This window comes from Phyllostomus hastatus, unplaced genomic scaffold (assembly GCF_019186645.2).
Source record: "Phyllostomus hastatus isolate PE091 unplaced genomic scaffold, TTU_PhHast_1.1 phas_contig_402, whole genome shotgun sequence".
Lineage (NCBI taxonomy): Eukaryota > Metazoa > Chordata > Mammalia > Chiroptera > Phyllostomidae > Phyllostomus > Phyllostomus hastatus.
Window position 1 is genome coordinate 596,886 of NW_025333873.1, and position 20,077 is coordinate 616,962.

General features: G+C 46.8%; 1 protein-coding gene across 5 annotated transcripts in view; it reads right to left on the bottom strand.

Moving 5' to 3' along the window:
• Positions 1-1,172: 1,172 nt before the first annotated feature.
• LCLAT1 (lysocardiolipin acyltransferase 1) overlaps positions 1,173-20,077 on the bottom strand; it is a 150,459-nt gene continuing 131,554 nt past the window's right edge. For 4 of the 5 annotated variants that reach the window (XM_045844564.1, XM_045844565.1, XM_045844566.1 and 1 more), the window contains 2 exons: positions 4,686-5,180; positions 1,173-1,582 (listed from right to left, as the gene is read on the bottom strand). In XM_045844564.1, the coding sequence (XP_045700520.1) occupies positions 1,557-1,582; positions 4,686-5,180 (521 nt within the window). In that variant the 3' untranslated portion in view covers positions 1,173-1,556. Of the gene's footprint in view, positions 5,181-20,077 lie in introns of all 5 variants that reach the window. The other variant, XM_045844568.1, reaches the window with a different exon arrangement.

A 20,077-nucleotide genomic window follows, 5' to 3' on the forward strand; every position in this document is an offset into this window, starting at 1 on the left:
CCCGCGCCCCTTTGCCGGAGCACGGCTCCACGGGTTCCCCACAGAGTGCCTCTTGCAAGCCAGGTGCTTGCGGCAGAACCAAAGACAGTGGGGCCTCGCAGAGCTTGTAAGAATAGGTTACATAGGGGAGGGAAATAATTGTCCCTCTGCCCTTCTGAGTTCTTTGACTCAGCCCCCTGTGATAAAAGACAGATTAACAAGAGAAAAACAAACAGTAGTCTATTGACATGTATCCCTCAGGTATACATGGGAGAAACCCAGGAAAAAATGAGTAACTCCCCAAGGTGACTTCAAAGTCAGGATTAAATTCCATCTTAATAGGGGAAGGGGAAGTAGGCCTGTTAGGGGAGAGCCAGTGACTGTTAGGAAAGGTGAATGAATGGGCCCTTGGAAGAGATGGCAGGTCTGATGGTTTGTGGCCAAGATTGTCTGGGGGTGAGGAGGGCCTCGGGTCTCCTCTCCTGTGACAGCGTCAGCCTTCCCTGGCTGACAAAACTCCCAGGGAGGGGACTGATGGCAGCTGAGTTCCTTTTGGAGGATCCGTCTAGTTTAGGCAGGTAAGCGGACGGAGTTCAGCAGTGAGAGCCTCTCCCAGTACTTCCTGTTTCTCAAGTGCCTACAGCTCAAAATATTATACCAAAGTGGCTTGTTTTGGACTGGTGTGCCCTGAGCTCCTACAGACGCGGTTTGGGGCATTGTATCCTGCTACCCCTCAGTTCCATGATTTTTGTGTGCATGTGTCTGTTCGCTATGTACATTTTTATACATTTTTCAGGTGTGGGTTCAAGATTTGCTTCGTAGATCAAGCCCTGGTAGCAGGGGGCAGGGGGCGTACATAGGGCCCCATTCACCTCGTACAGCTAGTGAGGCTGACGTGACTGTGAGATCCCCGCTCTCGCGGAGCCGTGAACTTGCTCTCCGGGCTGAGCTGAGAGAGGGAAGGCGATCAGGTTCTGGTGACACTCACTACCCCGGAATCCAGCTGTGACCTCGGGACCATCCGTTAGGGAGGCAGTACATTCCCTCCTTGCTCAGACACTTTTTAAAACACATCTTTGAAAGGGTTCTGACTGACTAGCTTTTGGACTGCTGCATACTGTAAGGCTAGAACAATGCAGAGAAACAAAGTACACCGTCACCCCTGCAAAGACAGAAACACCACACACGTAAACTCCATTCAGTTTGCTCCACTTTATTCTGGGGTTTACATTACAGATAGCACAACTCACAAACATACCAGTGGACATTGAAAACTAAGGCCATTCTGTGAGTTATTTTTAAAATTTGGTGTTTTGCACATAATGATCCTTTAAAAAACAAATTACCAAAACTAAGATTCTCTTCCGAAATAAAAACGTAAGGTTGGCACAGGACCACTTTCAGGCCGTACCAAGTCTGGTGCCCCCCGTGACTAGACCCTTGGCGTTCACACCTAAGGGCGCTAAGGCAGCCGCTGCCTCAGCGCCGCGCGCCCCTCTCCAAACGGCATCAGAAGTAGTGTTTACCGCAGTGCCCAGCGGTCCATGAACAGCTCCCCGAGGGCAGCGAGGAGACTTTCAGCCAGGAAACACGCTGCAGAATTCTTGGAACAAGTAAAAGAAAGGGACCTGTAACTAAGGCACTGAAAGCACATTATTTATATAAAGAAATGTAAACAATTGAACACCAACAGTCTCCCTCCACCAGGGTCTCTAGCGGACACGCACGGGCGTGATGGTCGCGGCCAGGGCGCACAGTCCTGGCGAGGCAAGCACCGAGGCTCCGCCCCACCACGTGCGGTCTCTGGCGTGGCGCTGCGGGAGGAACCGATTTCCCAGCGACTGGGGAGGAGGCTGCTACTTTCCCTGGCTGTGTTTTAACATGTGACGAACAGGGAAGGATGTTCGTAGTTTTACATTGAAGGCTCTACCACCTGTTTCTCTTTTTAGCCTTTCACCGCGTTCTCCTCCCGAACCTCCCAGCGCCTGTGGCTGGTTTCGTGGGAGATGTTTGCTGGGAGAACGTGCGACCTGACCAGCGCCCCTCCTTGCGGGGTCCTGTTCTCAGTGTGAGGGTTTAGGTCCTAGATCCACCACGCTCGCTGTATTTAGAAAATAGGGGGAGGGCAAGAATAGCATGGGAAATGTAGAAGCTAAAGAACTTACAACACATGGACATGAACTAAAGGGGGGGATTGTGGGTGGGAGAGGGTGTGCAGGGTGGAGGGGAGTGAAGGGGGGTAATGGGACAACTGTAATAGCATCATCAATAAAATATATTTTAAAAAATCCCCGCACGGTAAAGATCCAGCAATCGGACGCAGGGCTGTGAGCCGACCTCCGAAGGCCTGGCGGGCGTCAGGAGTGCGTCCAGCAGCAGCCGAGTCCGCAGCGTTGGCCGGAAGGCGTGGAGGCGCCCCTGCTGAGGCCCATGGCCGCGCTGAAGCTGGCTTAGCTCCCGATACCATCTTACCGACTTTAGATAGCGTTCGCGTCATGAACTGCATTATTCCTTTCAAAAATTTTGTTTAAAATAAGAAAAGTACACATGTGTAGGAAAACACATAAGCAACTTTTTTCTTTCTGACGTTATTTCTAATTCTTATAGGAAGCACATCCTCTCTCCATTCCCCAGTGTTAGTGTTTATGAATTTTGGGTAGGTAAGGAAAAAAAAAGTCTGCGTTTTATCTTAAAATAAAACATGATCAGAAAACATTTTTGAAGAGAAAAGATGCTCCCTCGTGCCGCTCCGACAGGGAAAGAGGACGCAGACCGTGAGCTGTGGGCTGCGAGGCGGGAGGAAGGGCGGGCCTCAGCGGGAACACCTGCGGGGCAGGGAACCCGGCTCTCCTCCTGCGTCCAGGACAGATGCATTCCTGGGCGTTAAGACTGTTTCTGTGTTTCCAAACTTAACCGAAGGAGGTCTGAGAGAAACCTAAATCACAAACCTCCTTTATTAAGAAAAAAATAAAATTAAAAAATACACCCTAAAAAACCTATCGTCCTACAGCTGCGTTTGCAGCAGATGTCCCTAATAACCGATGAGTAGCTCCCAGCAGGATTACAAACAGCCTCCAGGGTGCAGCTACCTGTGAGCGGGCGCGTGGGGTGGAAGTGCTGGTGAGTCCTCTTCCGACAGGGGCGGCGTGTCAACAGCAACTGCCGGAAACAGCACTTTCTGAGAGAAGCTGCCCGGTAAGTTCAGCTCACAAAGTGCTCACCTTTCACGGCAACTCGCGTTCCACTGTTGGGTCAAAGTCAGTGTGCAGCAAAAATGAGATGTAACGCAGGGGAAGGCGTTCAGGCCAGAGCAGTGCAGGAAGCAGTTAGTGGCTTTGAGGCTGGTGCAGGCGGGAGTGCAGCTGGCAGGTCTGCTGACGGCTAAAGACTTTTAATGGCCTCGGATTTTCTGCTGCTCTGACCAGCATCCTCGTCACGTCACCAAAAAAGCAGCCCGGCCTTCCGCAGGGTGGAAATGACCACGCAGTTTTTGTGCCTCAGCAGGAGGTCGGCGCCGTTGGTTTGCTGGATTTTCCACTGACTCCAAATAACAGGGATTATATATGTAGGTGAACTACTGGCCAGGAATGTTTAAATTTTACTATTGAAGGAGGAAGCCTGGCACTAAAAATGAGACTCCCTCCCCATTACTGGAAAAGAAGGACCCGCTTTTGCGTTCGTTTGCTTCGCAGGGTGAGCGCTGCGGGGGCTGCGAGGGCTGACTGGCAGGGCGCCGCGGCCGCCCGTCTGCAGGCGCCACTTTGCTGCTGCTTTGCTGTTGCTGCTCTAGTGGTGGGAGGGAGGGCGCCACTCGCGCGGAGAAAACACACTCCCCTTCCTTTTCGGGGCAGGTTTCACAGAAATATTTCAAAAGACACAACTTCAAAGGAGAGTTTCTGACTGCAATAACAGAATGTTCCATGCTTTCCTTTAAAAAAGTAAGTGGTTTTTACTGTCTTTAACACAGAAGGGGCTACACCTGCCCACACGCCGTGAAGACGCCAGCACTAGGCATGCGAGATTAAGTAGAACTGAAACATATTAATTCCTGTCTTTAAAACTTCAAGCTCAGGTTTCCAGGTGGGAGCCTGAGGCTGCCCCGAGTCGCGTCCAGGTCTTCTTTTCCACGTGAGCAAAGGGCACAGGTGGTCTTCCTGTTAAAACGTTTGGTCAGTTTAAGGACAAGAGACGTCTGTTTTCTGGTCTTAAGGAAGGATGCGGTGGTGTGATTGACACAGAGGAGTTGGGAGGGAGGGAGGGAGGAAGGGAGGGCGGGCGCGAGAGGGGGGCCCTCACCCTGACTGAGGACAGCTGAGTGCCAGCTTCTGAGCTGGGCCGGTGCTCGGAAGCCCAGGTCTGCGTCTGGGCTGGGCGTCAGTGAGGAAATAGGACAGAGCCCCGGGAAAATCTCGTGTGTGCCTTGTCTGTGAACAGCCTGGCGGTTGTTTGAGAATACTCTGGCCCGAGTTAGGTCACAGCGATTGCTCCCCGCTATGCGTGCTGAAATTACATTCAGAGATTTAAGGAAAAAAATGTGTGTAGCAGTATTTTCTCACAAAACTAAGTGCAAAGTATCTTTAACAAATAATGATGGTAGTAAGAAATATTTGACGTCGTCATGCAAAAACGCATCTTGGTTTGCAAAGGCTTACAACACTTCCCAAGTACTCCCAAGCTTGTTACACTGTGAACCTGATCTTACTCACCCTTCTTTGCATTTAGCTGTGACTGTTTGTGTAAAAAACGGTAACATGCAAGCTCGATGATCTCCAGTCCACCAAAAATTCTCTCTTGCAGTACAAAGATGACAATGGTGATGACAAAATACCACCGGACAAAACTGTACAAATAGATGAGCAGGCACATTGCAGGGCTGAACAGGGTCCAGTACAGTATAGAGAGACATTTGACCACAAGGACCCTGAGCTCAGACTTGCAAGGCGGAATCATGGTCTGTCCGGTGAAGTAAAAATCCTTCTCCCCTTGGTAGAAGGAGCGCAGCCGCTCTTCCTTCTCCTCCCACCGCTTGTGGCACCAGAGCTGCAGGTCCTCCTTGGCCGCGGGCAGGCTGTCCACGGGGTAGCGGCGCACGTGGAAGTGGATCTCCCTGGGAAAGTCGCCGTGCAGCAAGTGCCTCTCCGTCTGAGGGATGTTGTGCGGGTAGGCCACCGTGATGTCGTGCACGGCGTCCAGGTTCTTGCCTAGGTTTGGAAGAGAGAGAAGGCAGCAGGGCTGATTCACACTGCAGGCAGGGCCAGAGCCAGGGGGAGTCGGAGCACAGTGCACCGTGAGGAGCAGACAGGGCTGTGAAGACTGGTGTTCCTGGGCACCTGGGTCAGCACTTACCAGTCACTGGGGGTTTCTCACCTGCGTGCTAAATGACCACAGGGACCTTCAGAAAGCAATCATCCTCATTTGTACAAGCAGTAATCTGCATTCTAGAACTTAAATAAGCACCTAAGTCGGATCTGAGACAGGAATAAAAGGGCACAGGACCAGCCCTTCTACACCAATAGGATTCATGCTTCGAGGTCCCTATTCAAACACCCTTCTCTCCAAATAAAACACATGCTTTCTCATTTTTAACCCAATATTACCATGACAGCTAATGGGAAGAAAAATTCGGAATCCGACCTGATGAAATGGTCAGAAACCCATGAAAACTTTGTGATTTTTTAATTTTTAAAAACATATCCACAGGAGGTCCGAGTAAGACCCTGGCTCGGTATCACCATCATCCTCAGTACGTGCAGATACATTACCTGGGAGGTGTTTCCAGCAAAGTCATGTGCTCGATGCTGGAGACAAAGGGGGGGGGGCTGACCTCGCTCAGGAGCTTGGGACCGAACCAGGGAGACAGGCAGGCACAGAGCCCTAAACAGACCACAGAGCACCAGGAGGGGCAGGGAGGGGGAGGGAGCAGGCTGCCCAGGGGCAGAGTGCGCCTCCCCTCCAGCGAGCGCAGAGCCCACCAGCAGGATGCAGGCACACAGGAGAGGCCTCACCGAGAGTCTGAACTCAGCGGGAGTCTGAACTCCACGCTGTAGGTGGCAGAGGAGCCCCTCAGATGGTGCAGCACCACTTCAGGAGTTTTAACAGAAAAGGGATCAGATGGTTTCATTTTAGCAAGATTTGCCTTGAGGGCAACGACAAGAATGGCTTAGAGAGGACCAAGGACAAGAGAGGCAGGCAGAGTGGCCTGAGGGTCATCACAAGGCAGGGCAGGCAAGAAACGAAGAGCAGGCAGTGGCAGAAACACCAGAGCCAAAGAGGAGGAAATGGAGGAAGGTTTTTATCCACGAGGGAGCCAGTTGGCTGTCTTGGTAACTTTCAAACTTTTCTTGAAGTAAACAAAGGTCTCCGGACCACTCAGCACCGCAGGGAACTCTGCACTGCCAGCAGGAGAGCTGACTCCTCCTCTCACCCTGCAGTGACCCCGGCCCCAGGGACTCTAGCCTGGGGTAGTGCTGGCCTCCCCCTAGGAGGAGAACAGGGAAGGGGTTGGTGTGGCTGACCCGGGCTTGGTTCACATGTAAGGGACAACAATGAAATGAATATTCAAAAGCGGAGATGTGCCTTTATTTCATTTACCAATATATAGTGGAACTAAAAGATTCAGAAAAGAGAAATCCTTGCAACTGCAAAGGATTTATACTGTCTTTAAATCTTTTAGTATGAAAATAATCCACTTAAATATGCAAATGAAGTGGCTACCCTCAGTAAAAGCCATTTGAAAAGATCTCACTGCTTTGCATAGTTTAAATTACAAATCTAATGCTGTCTGGACCCTTGTCACCTGCTGATCCGGGTTTGGACAGGACCTGTTCTGTCTCGGATACGGTAAGTGTGGAAAGGCTCATATTGTACGACTACTGTGTGAAGCCACCATTCCCTTGGGACCACCATGCTCACTGGGGTCCCCAGATTTTTCTTTTCTCCCTGGGGGGACAGAATGAGCACTTGCTCAATGCGTGTGTTTCAGATCTTAATTTTTAGTCTCGGACTGAAGCTGAGGGGATTCTCAATACGTTCATCATATGTCATTAACCACGAGAAGTGGAAAAGATATGATTGGAATTTGCAAATGTAACTACCGGAGGGAGTGTCTCCAGGCTTGTCAGGTGGAGCCCGTGTTTACTGGGAGAATCCTGCCCGATGTGAAGAGCTCCCTGGGAATGGGCCACAGCCAAAGACAGACACATCTGTGTGTTTAAGATGAAAGAACCGAGGGAAGAAACCCTGGTTTGCCCATGGCTGCTGAAGGTCAGATCCAAGTATATAGTTCAGTGGCAGGATAAAAGAGACGTAAGCTATTAAATTTATTTTTAACCCAAAGTGATCTACAAATTTTGATAAGAACAGAAATTTTCCCCGTTCCATAATTAAATGTATGCTGAATATACAAAAATGTAATTTTTTGGATCTCATTTTAATGCCTGCTTAAAAAATTAAAAATTCTAAGCCTATTTTCTATTAGCCACACCCAGATCCATAAATCTGACTGCATATTAATAATATAATATGTTATTGTTTTAGATAAAGTAGCATGTAATCTAGGATGCTTTGCATGAAAGGAAAATGATGAACACTCAGGTAAGAGGTTAGCATGTTTCTCAGATATGTGCACTGTTTTTAAGATTAAAAAAGAAAATTACCCCACTTGGATAAAAGTTGGATTTGGTAACTGCACAATTACTCACTGTGACCCTCTGACACTGACATATAATAATAGTAGGTGGCTAATAAGAAGCGTGACGAATCGGCACCACTCAGTACACTTTGAGGAACAGTTTTGGATGGACAGATTTGGACAGATTTAGACTAAAAATACCAATGAATAAGACACCTTCAAGCTTCAGAATAAAAGGGCACGCATGAGCCACTTAAAATCAGCTGCTATTATAAGGCTCAGACAGCACCGTCTTCTTTGTCAGAGAAAATACCACTGTAAATACCACTGTTTCCTACCAGGAACACTCCCCCTCTTTCCTTCTGTGTCAGTTGGATCCTCCTGGAACAAAAGGTGGGGGCAGACAGCTCCTGGCCCTGCCCCCTATCGGCCATGACCCTGACGCGTGCACTCTGAGCCCCATCTGTTCACGGGCACAGCAACAGTACCTCCCCTCATGGGGCTCTGGGACGACTGACTGGGATAAGGACTCTAAATCCTTACACAGGTGCCTGAATACTTTCTATTTACGGCAGATTTGCCAACGTCTTTAACCTGGAAGTCTGAACTGCAGTACCGAGTACTGTCTCCATCACTTCCCCCTGATGAGGAGGCCACTTCATTATGCATGCTGGGACGCAGCCTCCTCTTCAAGTCAGGTACCACTGCAGGGGCACTTGTTTCCTCATCAGTTCTCAAAAACCCGTCTTTAAATAGAACTCCCAATTCCTCAGCCAACACCTTGTCATTCTCCACTGTGCTACTTTTTCCTTTCCGTCCCTGAGAACCGTGAGGTTCCCAATAGCTGGAAAACACTCTCTCGGAGCTGGCACTGCCATCCATGCAGACCGCACTCTGCCACTGGGAGTGGCCACCTCCCTTAACACAGCCACCCTCCCGCTTCTGCTCTGGCCTCTTCCCGGGGTGGGGGTGGGGAGTCTCCTCCCAAGCCACCGCAGCTTCTCCCCAGTCACAGATCTCCCCCCTCTCAGCTCCTGCGCCCTCCTAACCGGCCCATTGACAACCCCCTCTGCTGACGGACACGGCTGCTCAAGCCCCTGCATCCCTGCCCAGACCTGTTAGGAGTCTCAGCCTGACTTGGTCTGAGGTCCTTAGCGCCCAGGCCTGACTTCGGAACACCTTCCGCCGGCCTTCGCCCCACCGCTGCCTCAGGTTCCTAGCGTACCACTGCCCTCACAAGAGAGTGTTTCGTAGGGGGCAGAAATGCCCTCCCCCTCCCCTGGCATCCCCGCTCTTCTTCAACTGAGAATGTCTATTCGTCCTCTCTGCTCATAATGGACTTCCCTGATGTCACACAAAAAATAGTGTCAAGGTATTTTGGCTGTAGCAAGTTAGAATACATTCTTTGACTTCGTATGACTAACTCACGTAGCTTCAGTCATTCACGTGCAGACAGTAAAGCAAACTCACGCACACAGAGTGGGGAAGGCAGAAGGATGAAACGGACAAGACATGAACACAAAAACCGGGACAAAAGGGTCGGAAGAAAAAGGCTGGAAAGTGTACGAGCAAGTGGTGCGGCTGGGCCAAGTAAAGGGGGGAGGAGTGTGGGGGAAACTGATTAAGACAGAAGGGAAAAGACCAGGAACAGAATTCAGTGTCCGTCATCGAAAACCAGAGGAAAAGCAGAAAGAAGGAAACAGGTGAGGAGGCAAAACCGGTCAAGTCCAAGGAGTTAAAAAAAGATCCGTGACCACAGAGATGGCCTTAATATTCCTAATCCTCTGCTGTAGAAACAATTTCCAGCAGACTTTAATACAAAAGTGGATAAATCATATGAAATTAAATCAGCCTGTACTTGGGGAGCTATCTTAATCAGAAAGAGATTTAATGAAAAGCCTTAGCTTAGATGACTACTCTAATTATTACGGGCTAATATTTGTCCACAAAGAAGGATTTGTTTCGAGATTAGCCAGAGACCAGGAGAAGCCAGAGACACCGATTCAATAATGGAATGCCTAATTAAATGATAGCGGAATTCTAATGATCATGTATTGCTTTCCCCCGCACATGATTTATTTACCACAACCGATTTTCACTCGGCTCATTACGGAAAACTAAATAAAATGCAATTACTAAAAATAAATGGGGGAAGAAGAAAAGAACTGGTAAATTAAAACCTATCCTAATACGGGGAAATTCAGATGTAACCAACTGCACAGTCGCTAAGAAGCAGACTGCCGCAGGAGGTGTGGCTGCGGCCACGCGGTGCCGGTGCCGGAGAAACCGTGCGTCTGGCCCACCTACCCCCTCCGGAAGGCAGCTGCCGCCCTTCGGTGCCCCCAGTTCTGCTCGGCGCTTTCAACGCAGCCAATCACAGGCGCTCACGGCAAGTCCGGTGAGCGCTCACCGAACCGCAGGGACGTGGTGACCCCAGATCCTGCACCGGACGCAGCTGCCGTGGGGGAGTCCGGATGGGGAGAAGTCCCTGCGCTTTGGAAGTCTACAATCCAGTTCAAACACAAGATCTGAACACATGAAAAATTAAGTAATAAACACGTGAAATGATAAAAGTCAACATAAAACTCTGAGAAGCGACATGAGTGTCACACAAAAGTGCGGCGAGTGAGTTCGCAGAGCGGCAGGGTCACGGTGGCCCGAACGGCCCACCAGCTCTCACGGCGGGAAGGTCGCGATTCCGGTTTAGCATGCGCGTGCACAAACTAGTTTCTTGACACTCAGATGAAACAGGGACTTCAACGTTGTAAGTAAATTCTGGGAAAATCAAGTAGTTACGGAAAAACAAACATCCTACGAGTCTATCTCTTAAAAAAAAACAAAAAAAAAAACGAATGCAACAGAACAGAGTTCAAAGCCATCCTGATGGGTAGGTAGAAACTTAACAGACACAAAGGTGACCTCACAGATCAGTGAGAGAGGGACAGATGGTAAATACAGTGTTGGAGAAAAATAAAACTGGGCCCTCACACCGACACACACATTTACAGGAGGGTTCCACATGGATAAAAACTTACATGTAAAATGCACTTAGATAGTCGACTGAAGAAAACAGAGACTGTTTTTGTGATCAAGTCGCAAAACTTTTCTTAAAAAACAAAAAACTCTAAGAGCATAAATTATAAGGCAAAAAATGTATGATGTTGATCACATTAAGAATTTCTTTTTAAAAAATTTTTTAAAAATATTTTATTTAGTTATTTTTAGAGTTGGGAAGGGAGGGAGAAAGAGAGAGAGAGAGAGAAACATCAATGTGTGGTTGCCTCTCATGTGGCCCCCACTGGGGACCCGGCCCGCAACCCAGGCATGTGCCCTGACTCGGAATTGAACCTGTAATGCTTTGGTTCGCAGCCCGTGCTCAATCCACTGAGCTACGCCAGCCAGGGCTCACATTAAGAATTTCTGTTCAGTGGATATGTAATAGAGTAAGAGAACATTTACAATGTGTAACACTCAACAAGGGGTTGAAATCCAGAACACAAAAGAACTAGTGCAAATCGATACATCACTAGAATAATCTCCATAAAAAACTGGAAGCTACAAGGGGTGGGGCAAAAGTAGGTTTCCGGTTGTGAGTATGTGGAAGTTTATTATGTGTTAATTGTTGTACTATTTTCCACATGAACGTAGAAGAGGAAACCCAGAAACCTAACAGGCACATGAAAATCCTTTGTAACCAGAAACAAATTAAAACAACAAGGCATCACTTTACCCATAGTCCACTGGCAAGAAGCAGAACTGAGTGATACCAAGCGCTGGTAGGAGCGAGGGGTGAAGACACACTGGTGGACGGCTAGTGTGAGTTTCCAGGGGATAACCATCTTGGAGAGTGGTTCGGAGCTGGTCAAACGGAAGTGACCTAACCCTATGACTCAGCAGTTCCACTCTTGGGCACGCACCCTGAACAAATGATCACACAGGTACAGAGAGCATCTCTGGGATGTTTGCTGCAAGTTCTTCCATGATGGTAAGAGCTGGCGGCTGCCTGGGTGTCTTTGGGAGCCTCAGTAATTGAAACTCGGAAAGGAAACACCTCGGAGAAGGCAGTAGTCAGAAGCCAAGGATTAGAAATATGCGTAACAACATGAACGTATTTTAAAAGCAAAATGCTAAGTGAGAAAGCGGAAATAGAACAAGATCCATACCAGTCCTACTTATGTAAACTTGAAAACATAGAAACATGAAACAAAACAAAAATTTACAGGAACTCACAGAAGCAAAAAGGTGCACCTTAAATGTGTAAGAATGACGACTGTGGAAGGGGGAGGAAGTGTGAGTAGGGTACAGGGGCAGAGTGGGATGGAGAACAAGCAACGAAACCAAAGAGAAGCTGTGCCCGAGACCCATGACAGACACTGTTCTGTAAACTGAGGAGTGCGATTAACTCGATCCTCTGAATCTGAGGTCTTCATTAAGTAATAAAATATTCATAAATAATTAATGAACACTAGAAAAACTGAAATCGGCCCGTTAAAAATAACAGCCTCCCTAACCCCCCTTAATCTAAATTAGCTACTCTGTATTAGCTACAGAAATAACAGCATATTTAGAAAGGAAGAGCTAACAAAAAATACGCAAAGCAAAATCCCAGCACCAGTCCCCACTGCCAGGGAAGCGCTGAGACGTTAACAGCACGCTTCCCGGGACAGGGAGAGGTGGTTTGTGCCGGCCAGTGACACCTGCTCTACACTGGAGGGCTGCATGCAGGTCCTGAGGACAAGGTTATTTAGATCTTTCTGGTGTTTATGTGCATCGTTTTAGTTTCAAGTTGTGAGTCAAGTGAAACCTGTCAACATATTTTAAAATTTAGGAACAGCTTTGCAGTGACCACTTAGCTTTCCTTAATTCTCACATGTAAGTCTAAAACAGATCTTTACTTCAGCTATATTAATCTTGAAAGAATTTATACTATGTGAGCATCTATTATCTTTCTTCTCTTTTTTCAACTTTTACTTGGAAATAATTTCAGGCTTATAAAAAATGTTGCAAAGTACTAAAAAGACTTTCAGTAAACTTCACCCACTTTCCCCAATGGTTAGCGTTTTGTACAAACATGGAACACTTAAGACCAGATTAACATCGATACTTCACTATCAGCTAATCTGCGAATCAAACTTTATTCAAATTTTGCCAACTGTTCCACTATTATCCCTTTTCTGGTTCAGGATCAATCCAGGAACTAATGTTAACGGCTGTTTTGTGGTTTCTCAAGGTGGCTCCCCTGAGGTTCCCTCGTAATTAAAGCCAAGCCAGGCCCTCTGGCATGACTGCCTCAGAGGCAACGAGGTGCCCTTCCCAGCAAGTCCCTCAGGATCTATTATCTTTCGGTACAAACCGATGCGAGCCCGGAGGGATACCAGCCACTTCCTGCGCGCAGATCTCCACAGCTGGCGTTAATGACTACAACATCCCGAGGCTGTTTCCTCTTCTCCCAGTGCCCCGAACTCGGGGTCCGATGATAATACACACACGGCCCCCCTTCTCTGGATCCCACGGCTCTTTATGCGAGCCTTTCTCACGGCGCTCACTGTTTTCCCGGTTTTTATTAAGTGTTTGTGTCAGAATCATATCTCTTGGACTAGATTATACTCCTCAAGGGCAAGCTGCATGTCTTTATCATCTTTGTATTCTCCACACGGCTATGAATGAACATACTATTCACAGAAATACCTGTTAGAGACATGATTCCTCTGTATTATGAAGACTAAGAGAAAAGAGAGAGTGAAACACACTGGATGCCCAACAGTATGTAGGTATTTTTTCCTATTATTTTATTCAACACAATTAACCCCAAGGAGTGGATCTGGAGACCCAAGCAGGCTGCAGCCTTTGTCTGAGGCTACAGAGCCATCAGGGGCGAGGGGTGGTTCTAACCTAGTCAGTCTGACTCTGCAGCCCTGGGGTTGGGTTCAAGAACTTCATGATGGGAGCCAGTGCAGTGTGTCTCGTTTTCAGTTCAGTAAACTGAAGATCCGAAAGATTAAGTAATTTTTCAAAGAGGCTTAGAGCTGGCTAAATACAAGGACTGCATTTAGAAGCCAGTTTTCCTGCCTCCCAAGCTTGAGTCAGCTCTTCCCACTGCACAGAGGCACGGGGGCCGGGCCCCCACGCTGTCATTTGGCATTCCCAATAAGCGCAATTTTCAAAAGTTAAAATCTGGACGAATACAATCGGTCTTTACATTATCTTTTTAATAGCCTCTCAATATGTTAAGTTTGGCAGCAAAAGCCTTTTAGACAAACTTAAATATCTTAATTTAATTACACTGCAAATATAACCGAAATTCTTTCCATTTCTGAAACATATTACAAACAAAACACCAATTAATCAACATTTGCCCACAGCAGAAGAAACACGCTGTTCTAATTGAGAATGTGTCCAATGGAAAAGGACTGAATTACGGTATGTTTTCTTGCATATGGTTCTGAGATGGAAAATTTTCCATTACTCTTCTAGGTATGGCTATGAAAACCTAATTCTATTTGAGAGAATTATGGCTCACAGGTGAATTTTTAAATGCTTCCTTCATCGACCTGCAAAAAAGTGAGATCTGGTACGATCTATCCCATTCCTGGGGCGAACGAGGTTATCTTTTATTCCAGTGAGTTTACGTTGCTTAGAGTAAATTTTCTATTTAATAATAGGAATAAACTCTCTTTTACTAAGTATCTTTTATATCCAGCCTGACAGAGAAAACTACAGGTTTGCGAGGAGAATGACCGTATAAAGGAATGTCCTCCTGCGGTTCATTTATCTCTGCCTCTGGTTTTTTCCTCCTGGTGCTGCTCCTATTCATCATTTTTACGAAAGTCCATCAGTGACTCTTGGGGCAATATTTCCTTTTCTCTCTGTTACAGTTGGCTCAGCTAGAGTCACGGTATGACTTCCAGTCTCTCTGACTTGTCTGTCTTCAAAGTCTTTCTGGATGTCACCTATCTTTCTTAACCACTGCCATAAATATATAAATATTGCACACACTGAGAAAGTCAGGAAAGGCAACTTGACGGCAAGAGTAAATTCAATAAGACCCTCTCAGAAACACTAGTTTGCATATTTAAAGTGAATGCTAAACTCATTCTGGTGTATCTTTCAGTTCAGAAAACAGCTCAATTATTCTACGGCTAATTCGCCTCATGTACTGTTGCACCACAATTTACTCTCACTTAACTGTGTGTGTGTGTGTGTGTGTGTGTGTGGGTGGAATCCTGCCCTAAGTGCCAAGGTCAAAGCCAGTTTCAAAGTCAAACTGAGCTGTCCCTGCTCTGGGGGTGGGACTAGTTCCCTGAGAAGACATCATTCTTGATCCTATTCGTGTTTAGAAAGCCTTAAAAGGAGTCTCAGAATCAGCTCTAGACTCCTATGGAAATGGGAGAACAGAAATGAAAATTAACACTTGAGACTTTCAAAAACTGTCACAGACGTTAGGAATTCATCACTGAACCATACAGAAGCAGGAAGCTTTTCATCTCAGACTTTCTTCGTTGTTTTTGAAAACGCATGAACTCAGCAAGAACTTTATAAGGCTGTATTCGTTTCTCAAGAGTAATGGGTATTGTGACACTTTTGTATGTCCAATAGCACTGGGTTCAATGCTGTCTCAATTTAGTCAATCAATCAATATTTGCTAAATAAATGGATAACTGTCATAACTGGCTTAACAAACTATCTCAGCCTTGTTAACATTCATTTTCGCTGAAATGTCAATGAAACATATTTAACTTTGTCTTAAAATAATGAATTTAAACACATGTGTCTCTAACTCATGATGAACTGGTGATGCTGGCGTCGGACTGGCCAGAAAGTCGGTGCTCCTTTTTCTGTTGCATCTGAACTGTCACCCCAGCTGTGTCTGGACCTCGGTCGTACACCCGAGGAGGAGCTGCACGAGCCACTCACCCAGGAAACGGAGTGCAGTGCGGCTTGCTAAGCTATTTTAAAAAGTAACCAGGGAAGGTCTACTTGCAGCCAACAGCCCTGGGGTGATGGCTTGGCCAAGCGCAATTTCAGAGTAATCATGTTCATTTTAATAAAAACTTCAAATGATTTACAAAGTCTTGGTCAAATTAACGCCCCACCCCCACCCCGGGCCTCATGAGCACGAATGTCCGCGTGGAGCTGTGGCTGGAGTTGAGGGGACACAACCGAGGACCAGCAGTAATTTCCGGGTCATTATTAACAGAATAGACTCTTCTGGATCTGCCTGGTCTGAGAAGACCGTAACTCTTCACCTGGCCTGGTACAAGACAATATTTGGCGTTCACCAAAAGGAACAGGTTTGCCTTTCTACATGAACTCTCTGCGGGCCACCTCCCGGAACATGTCTAGCTTGAGAGCACACAAGGATGGCGTCACTGAGCGAACGGAAATGGAGACGCTGGGAAGAAGGCGAGTTTGGGATTGGACGTATTTGAGGAGACAGACATGAATGAAACTGTCCGCTCCACTTCCTGGGAGCACAGCCAGACAGACCTCGGGGACGGAGGAGAGGGGCAGCCCCGGGCGTGCAGGTGTACCCTAAGGGAGAAACGAATCTACTACAATGAGAGGACAGCCAAAAGCAGGGGCCAGACTTTGGGGAAGGGCTTTTTCCCTGGAGACCAGAAAAGGAAAGGAAGCCAGCAAAGGAGACTTAAAAGGAGAGAACAGTTCCGAGGAAAATCAGCAAGATGTAAGGGCACTGGCAAACATGTGAAAGAAGAAGTCCCAGCTGCCCACCGGGTCTGGGCACACGACCCACTGGGTCTGGGCACATGAAAGCATTCCTATCTGAACCCACCCCACCCCACCCGCCGCAGTGCGGCCTTTGTGATGGCCGGGCAGGCCTGACAGGGAGATGCCCTGCTCCTGTCAGGGCAGCGGCCGCCGCTGGGCTGTTTCTTTCGGTTACCCTTCCCTCCTGGTCGGTCGGAATGTAAGATGTGGGGAGTGAAAATGTGAACCTGGTATTTAAATGGGCACTTTCGGAACATAAAGGATAATTCAGAGGACACGATAGGATACAAAAGATCCTGCTCATCCATTTTTTTCTACCTGGCACCATCTAGATTCATTCTGATCATTCACTGAAGCTGCAATTGAATCTTTCCTTTTTTAAAGATGGAGCTTCGGAGCTACAGGGAGCAAAAGGTGGAAGGTATGTCGGTGATAAGGAAAACTGCTTTCAGAATTACTTTTAAAACTTATTTTGTTAGGCTGAAATTGCCTTAAATATCTAAAGATTTTAGATATTTGAACACTTAGAAACACAAAAGCAATTCCTAGGAATGGCAATACACAGAAATCTAGATAAATAAATATACTAAAATGAGACATGCAATTTGGTCTTCTTTAGAATAAATCTGCATATAGTGTCCTGCAATGAGTGCAAGACTTTACAAAGGAAATTAAACCCATGAAATTAACATTTTAATGAAGCAGACAGACGATTTACACCGAGATTACTTACTGAGTTCGGCTTCCAGGTGGTCTAATGAGATGAAAATGAAGTCTACACCTTCAGCCAGTCTAGGCTAGGGAATGCTGGGAAATTAGGATTGAATTTAAATGAGAAGAGACTGCTGTGTGCAAACATGTTCAGGCCAGCAAGCAGTCTCTGCAAGCCCTGGCACCACAAATGCTTAGTTTAAAATACCTAAGGCAACACACACGTCTGACGTCTCCTAGAACTGTCCAAAAACCTGTGGGAAGCGACTGTCCCGTGGAGGACATCAGAACGGCTCTGCCGGAATGACCCACGTAAGTTGTGTTACATACAGGACTGAGAACGTAAGAGTTCAAAGGGGGCGGTGAGGTCAAACCTGGTGCCCCCTCCCACCTCCCTGTGACCACTGCCAGCGGAGGGACACCTTGAGGAGGCCTTTTTCATCACAGGCAGCTCTAATTTGTAGAAACTGTCGGAACCTTGAGGCTGAAATCGATCCCCTGACTCCCCCTCTTCAGCTGCAGTTCTGTCCTCTAAAAAGATGCTCCCGAGCTTCTGTGCTCGCGGTCCTGGGAACGTTCACAGCAGGGGCAGCCCGAGGCCCAGGAGCAAGGTCCACTGCGTTTGTGCATCCTGTGAGTGAGGAATGGTTTCTTTTTCATTTTCAAATTATTGAAAACAGTAAAAATATATGGCACATGAAAGTTCCATAAAATTCAAATGTTGGTGTCTGAAAACGAAGTCTCACCGGAGCACAGACCCACGCACTCCCTGCACTGCAACAAGCAGAGCTACGCAGCTGCAGAAGTAACCACACGGCCTGCACAGCCTGGAAGGTTTAGAGAAGTTTGCCAAATCTCCTTTTACTCCTCTCCTCTTTAAGTGAAGGAGTCAGAGTCTAAAGAATGTAGGAAAGGTTGCAGACTGCTGGATGCACTGTGATTTGTCCTTGTCCCTTCTCGGTTGCTGAGACACATGAAGAAGGCGTGGAAGGGTCACACCGTGGGAGCCCAGAGATGACACACCTCACGGCTGCTCTGTCTAGGCCAGAGCTAGTCCCATGGCCCCGACTAGCTGGGAGCGTGCCTGGGAACAGTGTGCTTGCATTTGCCCAGGGATGAGAGCAGGGGAGCATCAGCGATGTCTGCCGTGGCTTCTGATCAACACAAGAGACAATCACTGCTCAGCTGGTTGGGAGATTCCCATGAAGCAAAGGGTTGCTGGTTCGATTCCCAGTCAGGGCACATGCCTGGGTTGTGGGCCCGGTCCCCAGTAGGGGGCATGTGAGAGACAACCACACATTGATGTTTCTCCCTCCCTCACCCTAAGAATAAATAAATAAAATCTTTTAAAAAGCCACCACCTGCACAATTTCCTCCTCATCTATAATGCCACTTCCCAAAGATAACCACTTCCAACCTTTTAAACTGGTTATTATATTGACCTCCACATAGCTAAATAATATGCTGATATGTCTTAATTCTTTTTTCACTTTTCCTGTTATCTATCAGCTTCCTACTACAAGAAAAATAAGATTTTTCTCTTACCTTTCTCCCTGTATCTCCCTTCCTCTATAGTCCCAAATTAGTTATATGACAGATCTGGGTAAGGTTAGTGTTTGGTGCCTACACTGTATCATGAGGCAGATATTAACGGATAGTTGTGTAGCAGCTTTGCAGTGCTGCTACCTTCCCCTGGAGTTAATATGTCCTCATTGTTCTTCCTGCGTAATTTTCTAAAGACCTGCTACTAGTTAATACCCGAACTGAGCTGGGAGGGTGAACCTCTTTCCAGGACATCCATGCACATCAGGCGGTCCATCAGTTTTGTCACTAGGAGACGTTCTTCCGGGAACCCGCCACACTCCTGCTCCGACAGGACGGTAGTCGCCAAGGTCCGTGGCACAGCCGTTATCCCGAACCTTCTACCACACTCCTGGAGACCCCTCCCTGGGTTGTTTTCCTTGTTCCCTGTATCCCCTCTCTTCATTTTTGGATTACTTCTATTGTTAGAACTCAGCCTCCAGTAGCCCCCACAGGCAGGCGCATGACAGGTCAATTTTGAGATCACGACTGTTTGAAAATGTCTATTCTGGCCTCTCACTTGGTTGGGAAGGCAGGTATATTCAGGATTCTTAGTTGGAAACCATTTTTCTTCCCCAAACTGAAGGACTTCCTCCACTTTTTCTACCAATATTGCTTTGGACAATGTGATTCTATTCTAATTTTTGATCTTTTGAATGTTATTTCCCCTCTTTGGAAGCTTTTAGGATCTCTGTTTTGTTTCAGGTGTTGTGAAGTTTAATAATGACTATGATCTGTGGCAGTTTCCTTTTTTCACTGTAATGTATACTCACTAGGATTTGTCCATCTAGATATTCATGTGTTTTAAAAAGAACTTGGGACCATTTCTTGAATAATTTATTTGGTAATTTATTCCCTGTGGCAAAGATTAAAACTTTCAGGAAATAATCTTTTAAGTGTTTACTCTGAGCCAGGTACTGTTTCTTACATATTTTGCTTCTTAATATGGTTTACATTATATATTAGTGCTAAGCTTCTTGTATGTATATTATTTCACTGAGACAACACAGTAAGTACTAGGTAAATCTTTATGATCTTCAGTTAACAATGAAGTGATAAGTAAATCACCAAGGACACACAGCTAGGAAGACACGGAATTAGGATTCTAGCTCAACTCTTTCTTAATTGAAATGCTCTTTTTCAATTGTTTGTTTTACTGTGTCTGATAGAAAATTGTATAGTCTCCACTTCTAGAGATCTTACTTTTCTTTTAAATTTATACATGATCAGCCCTGGCTAGGTGGCTCGGTTGGGTGGAGCACTGTCCCGCACACCAAAAGGTTGTGGGTTCGATCCCCAGTCAGGGTGCATGCATATAGGAGGCAACCAATTGATGTTTCTCCCTCACAAGGTTGTTTCTCTCTCTCTCTCTCAAATCAATAAACAAAAAAAAATTTTCTTCAAAAAAACCAAATACATGATCAAATCAAAAGACAAGGGATGTGA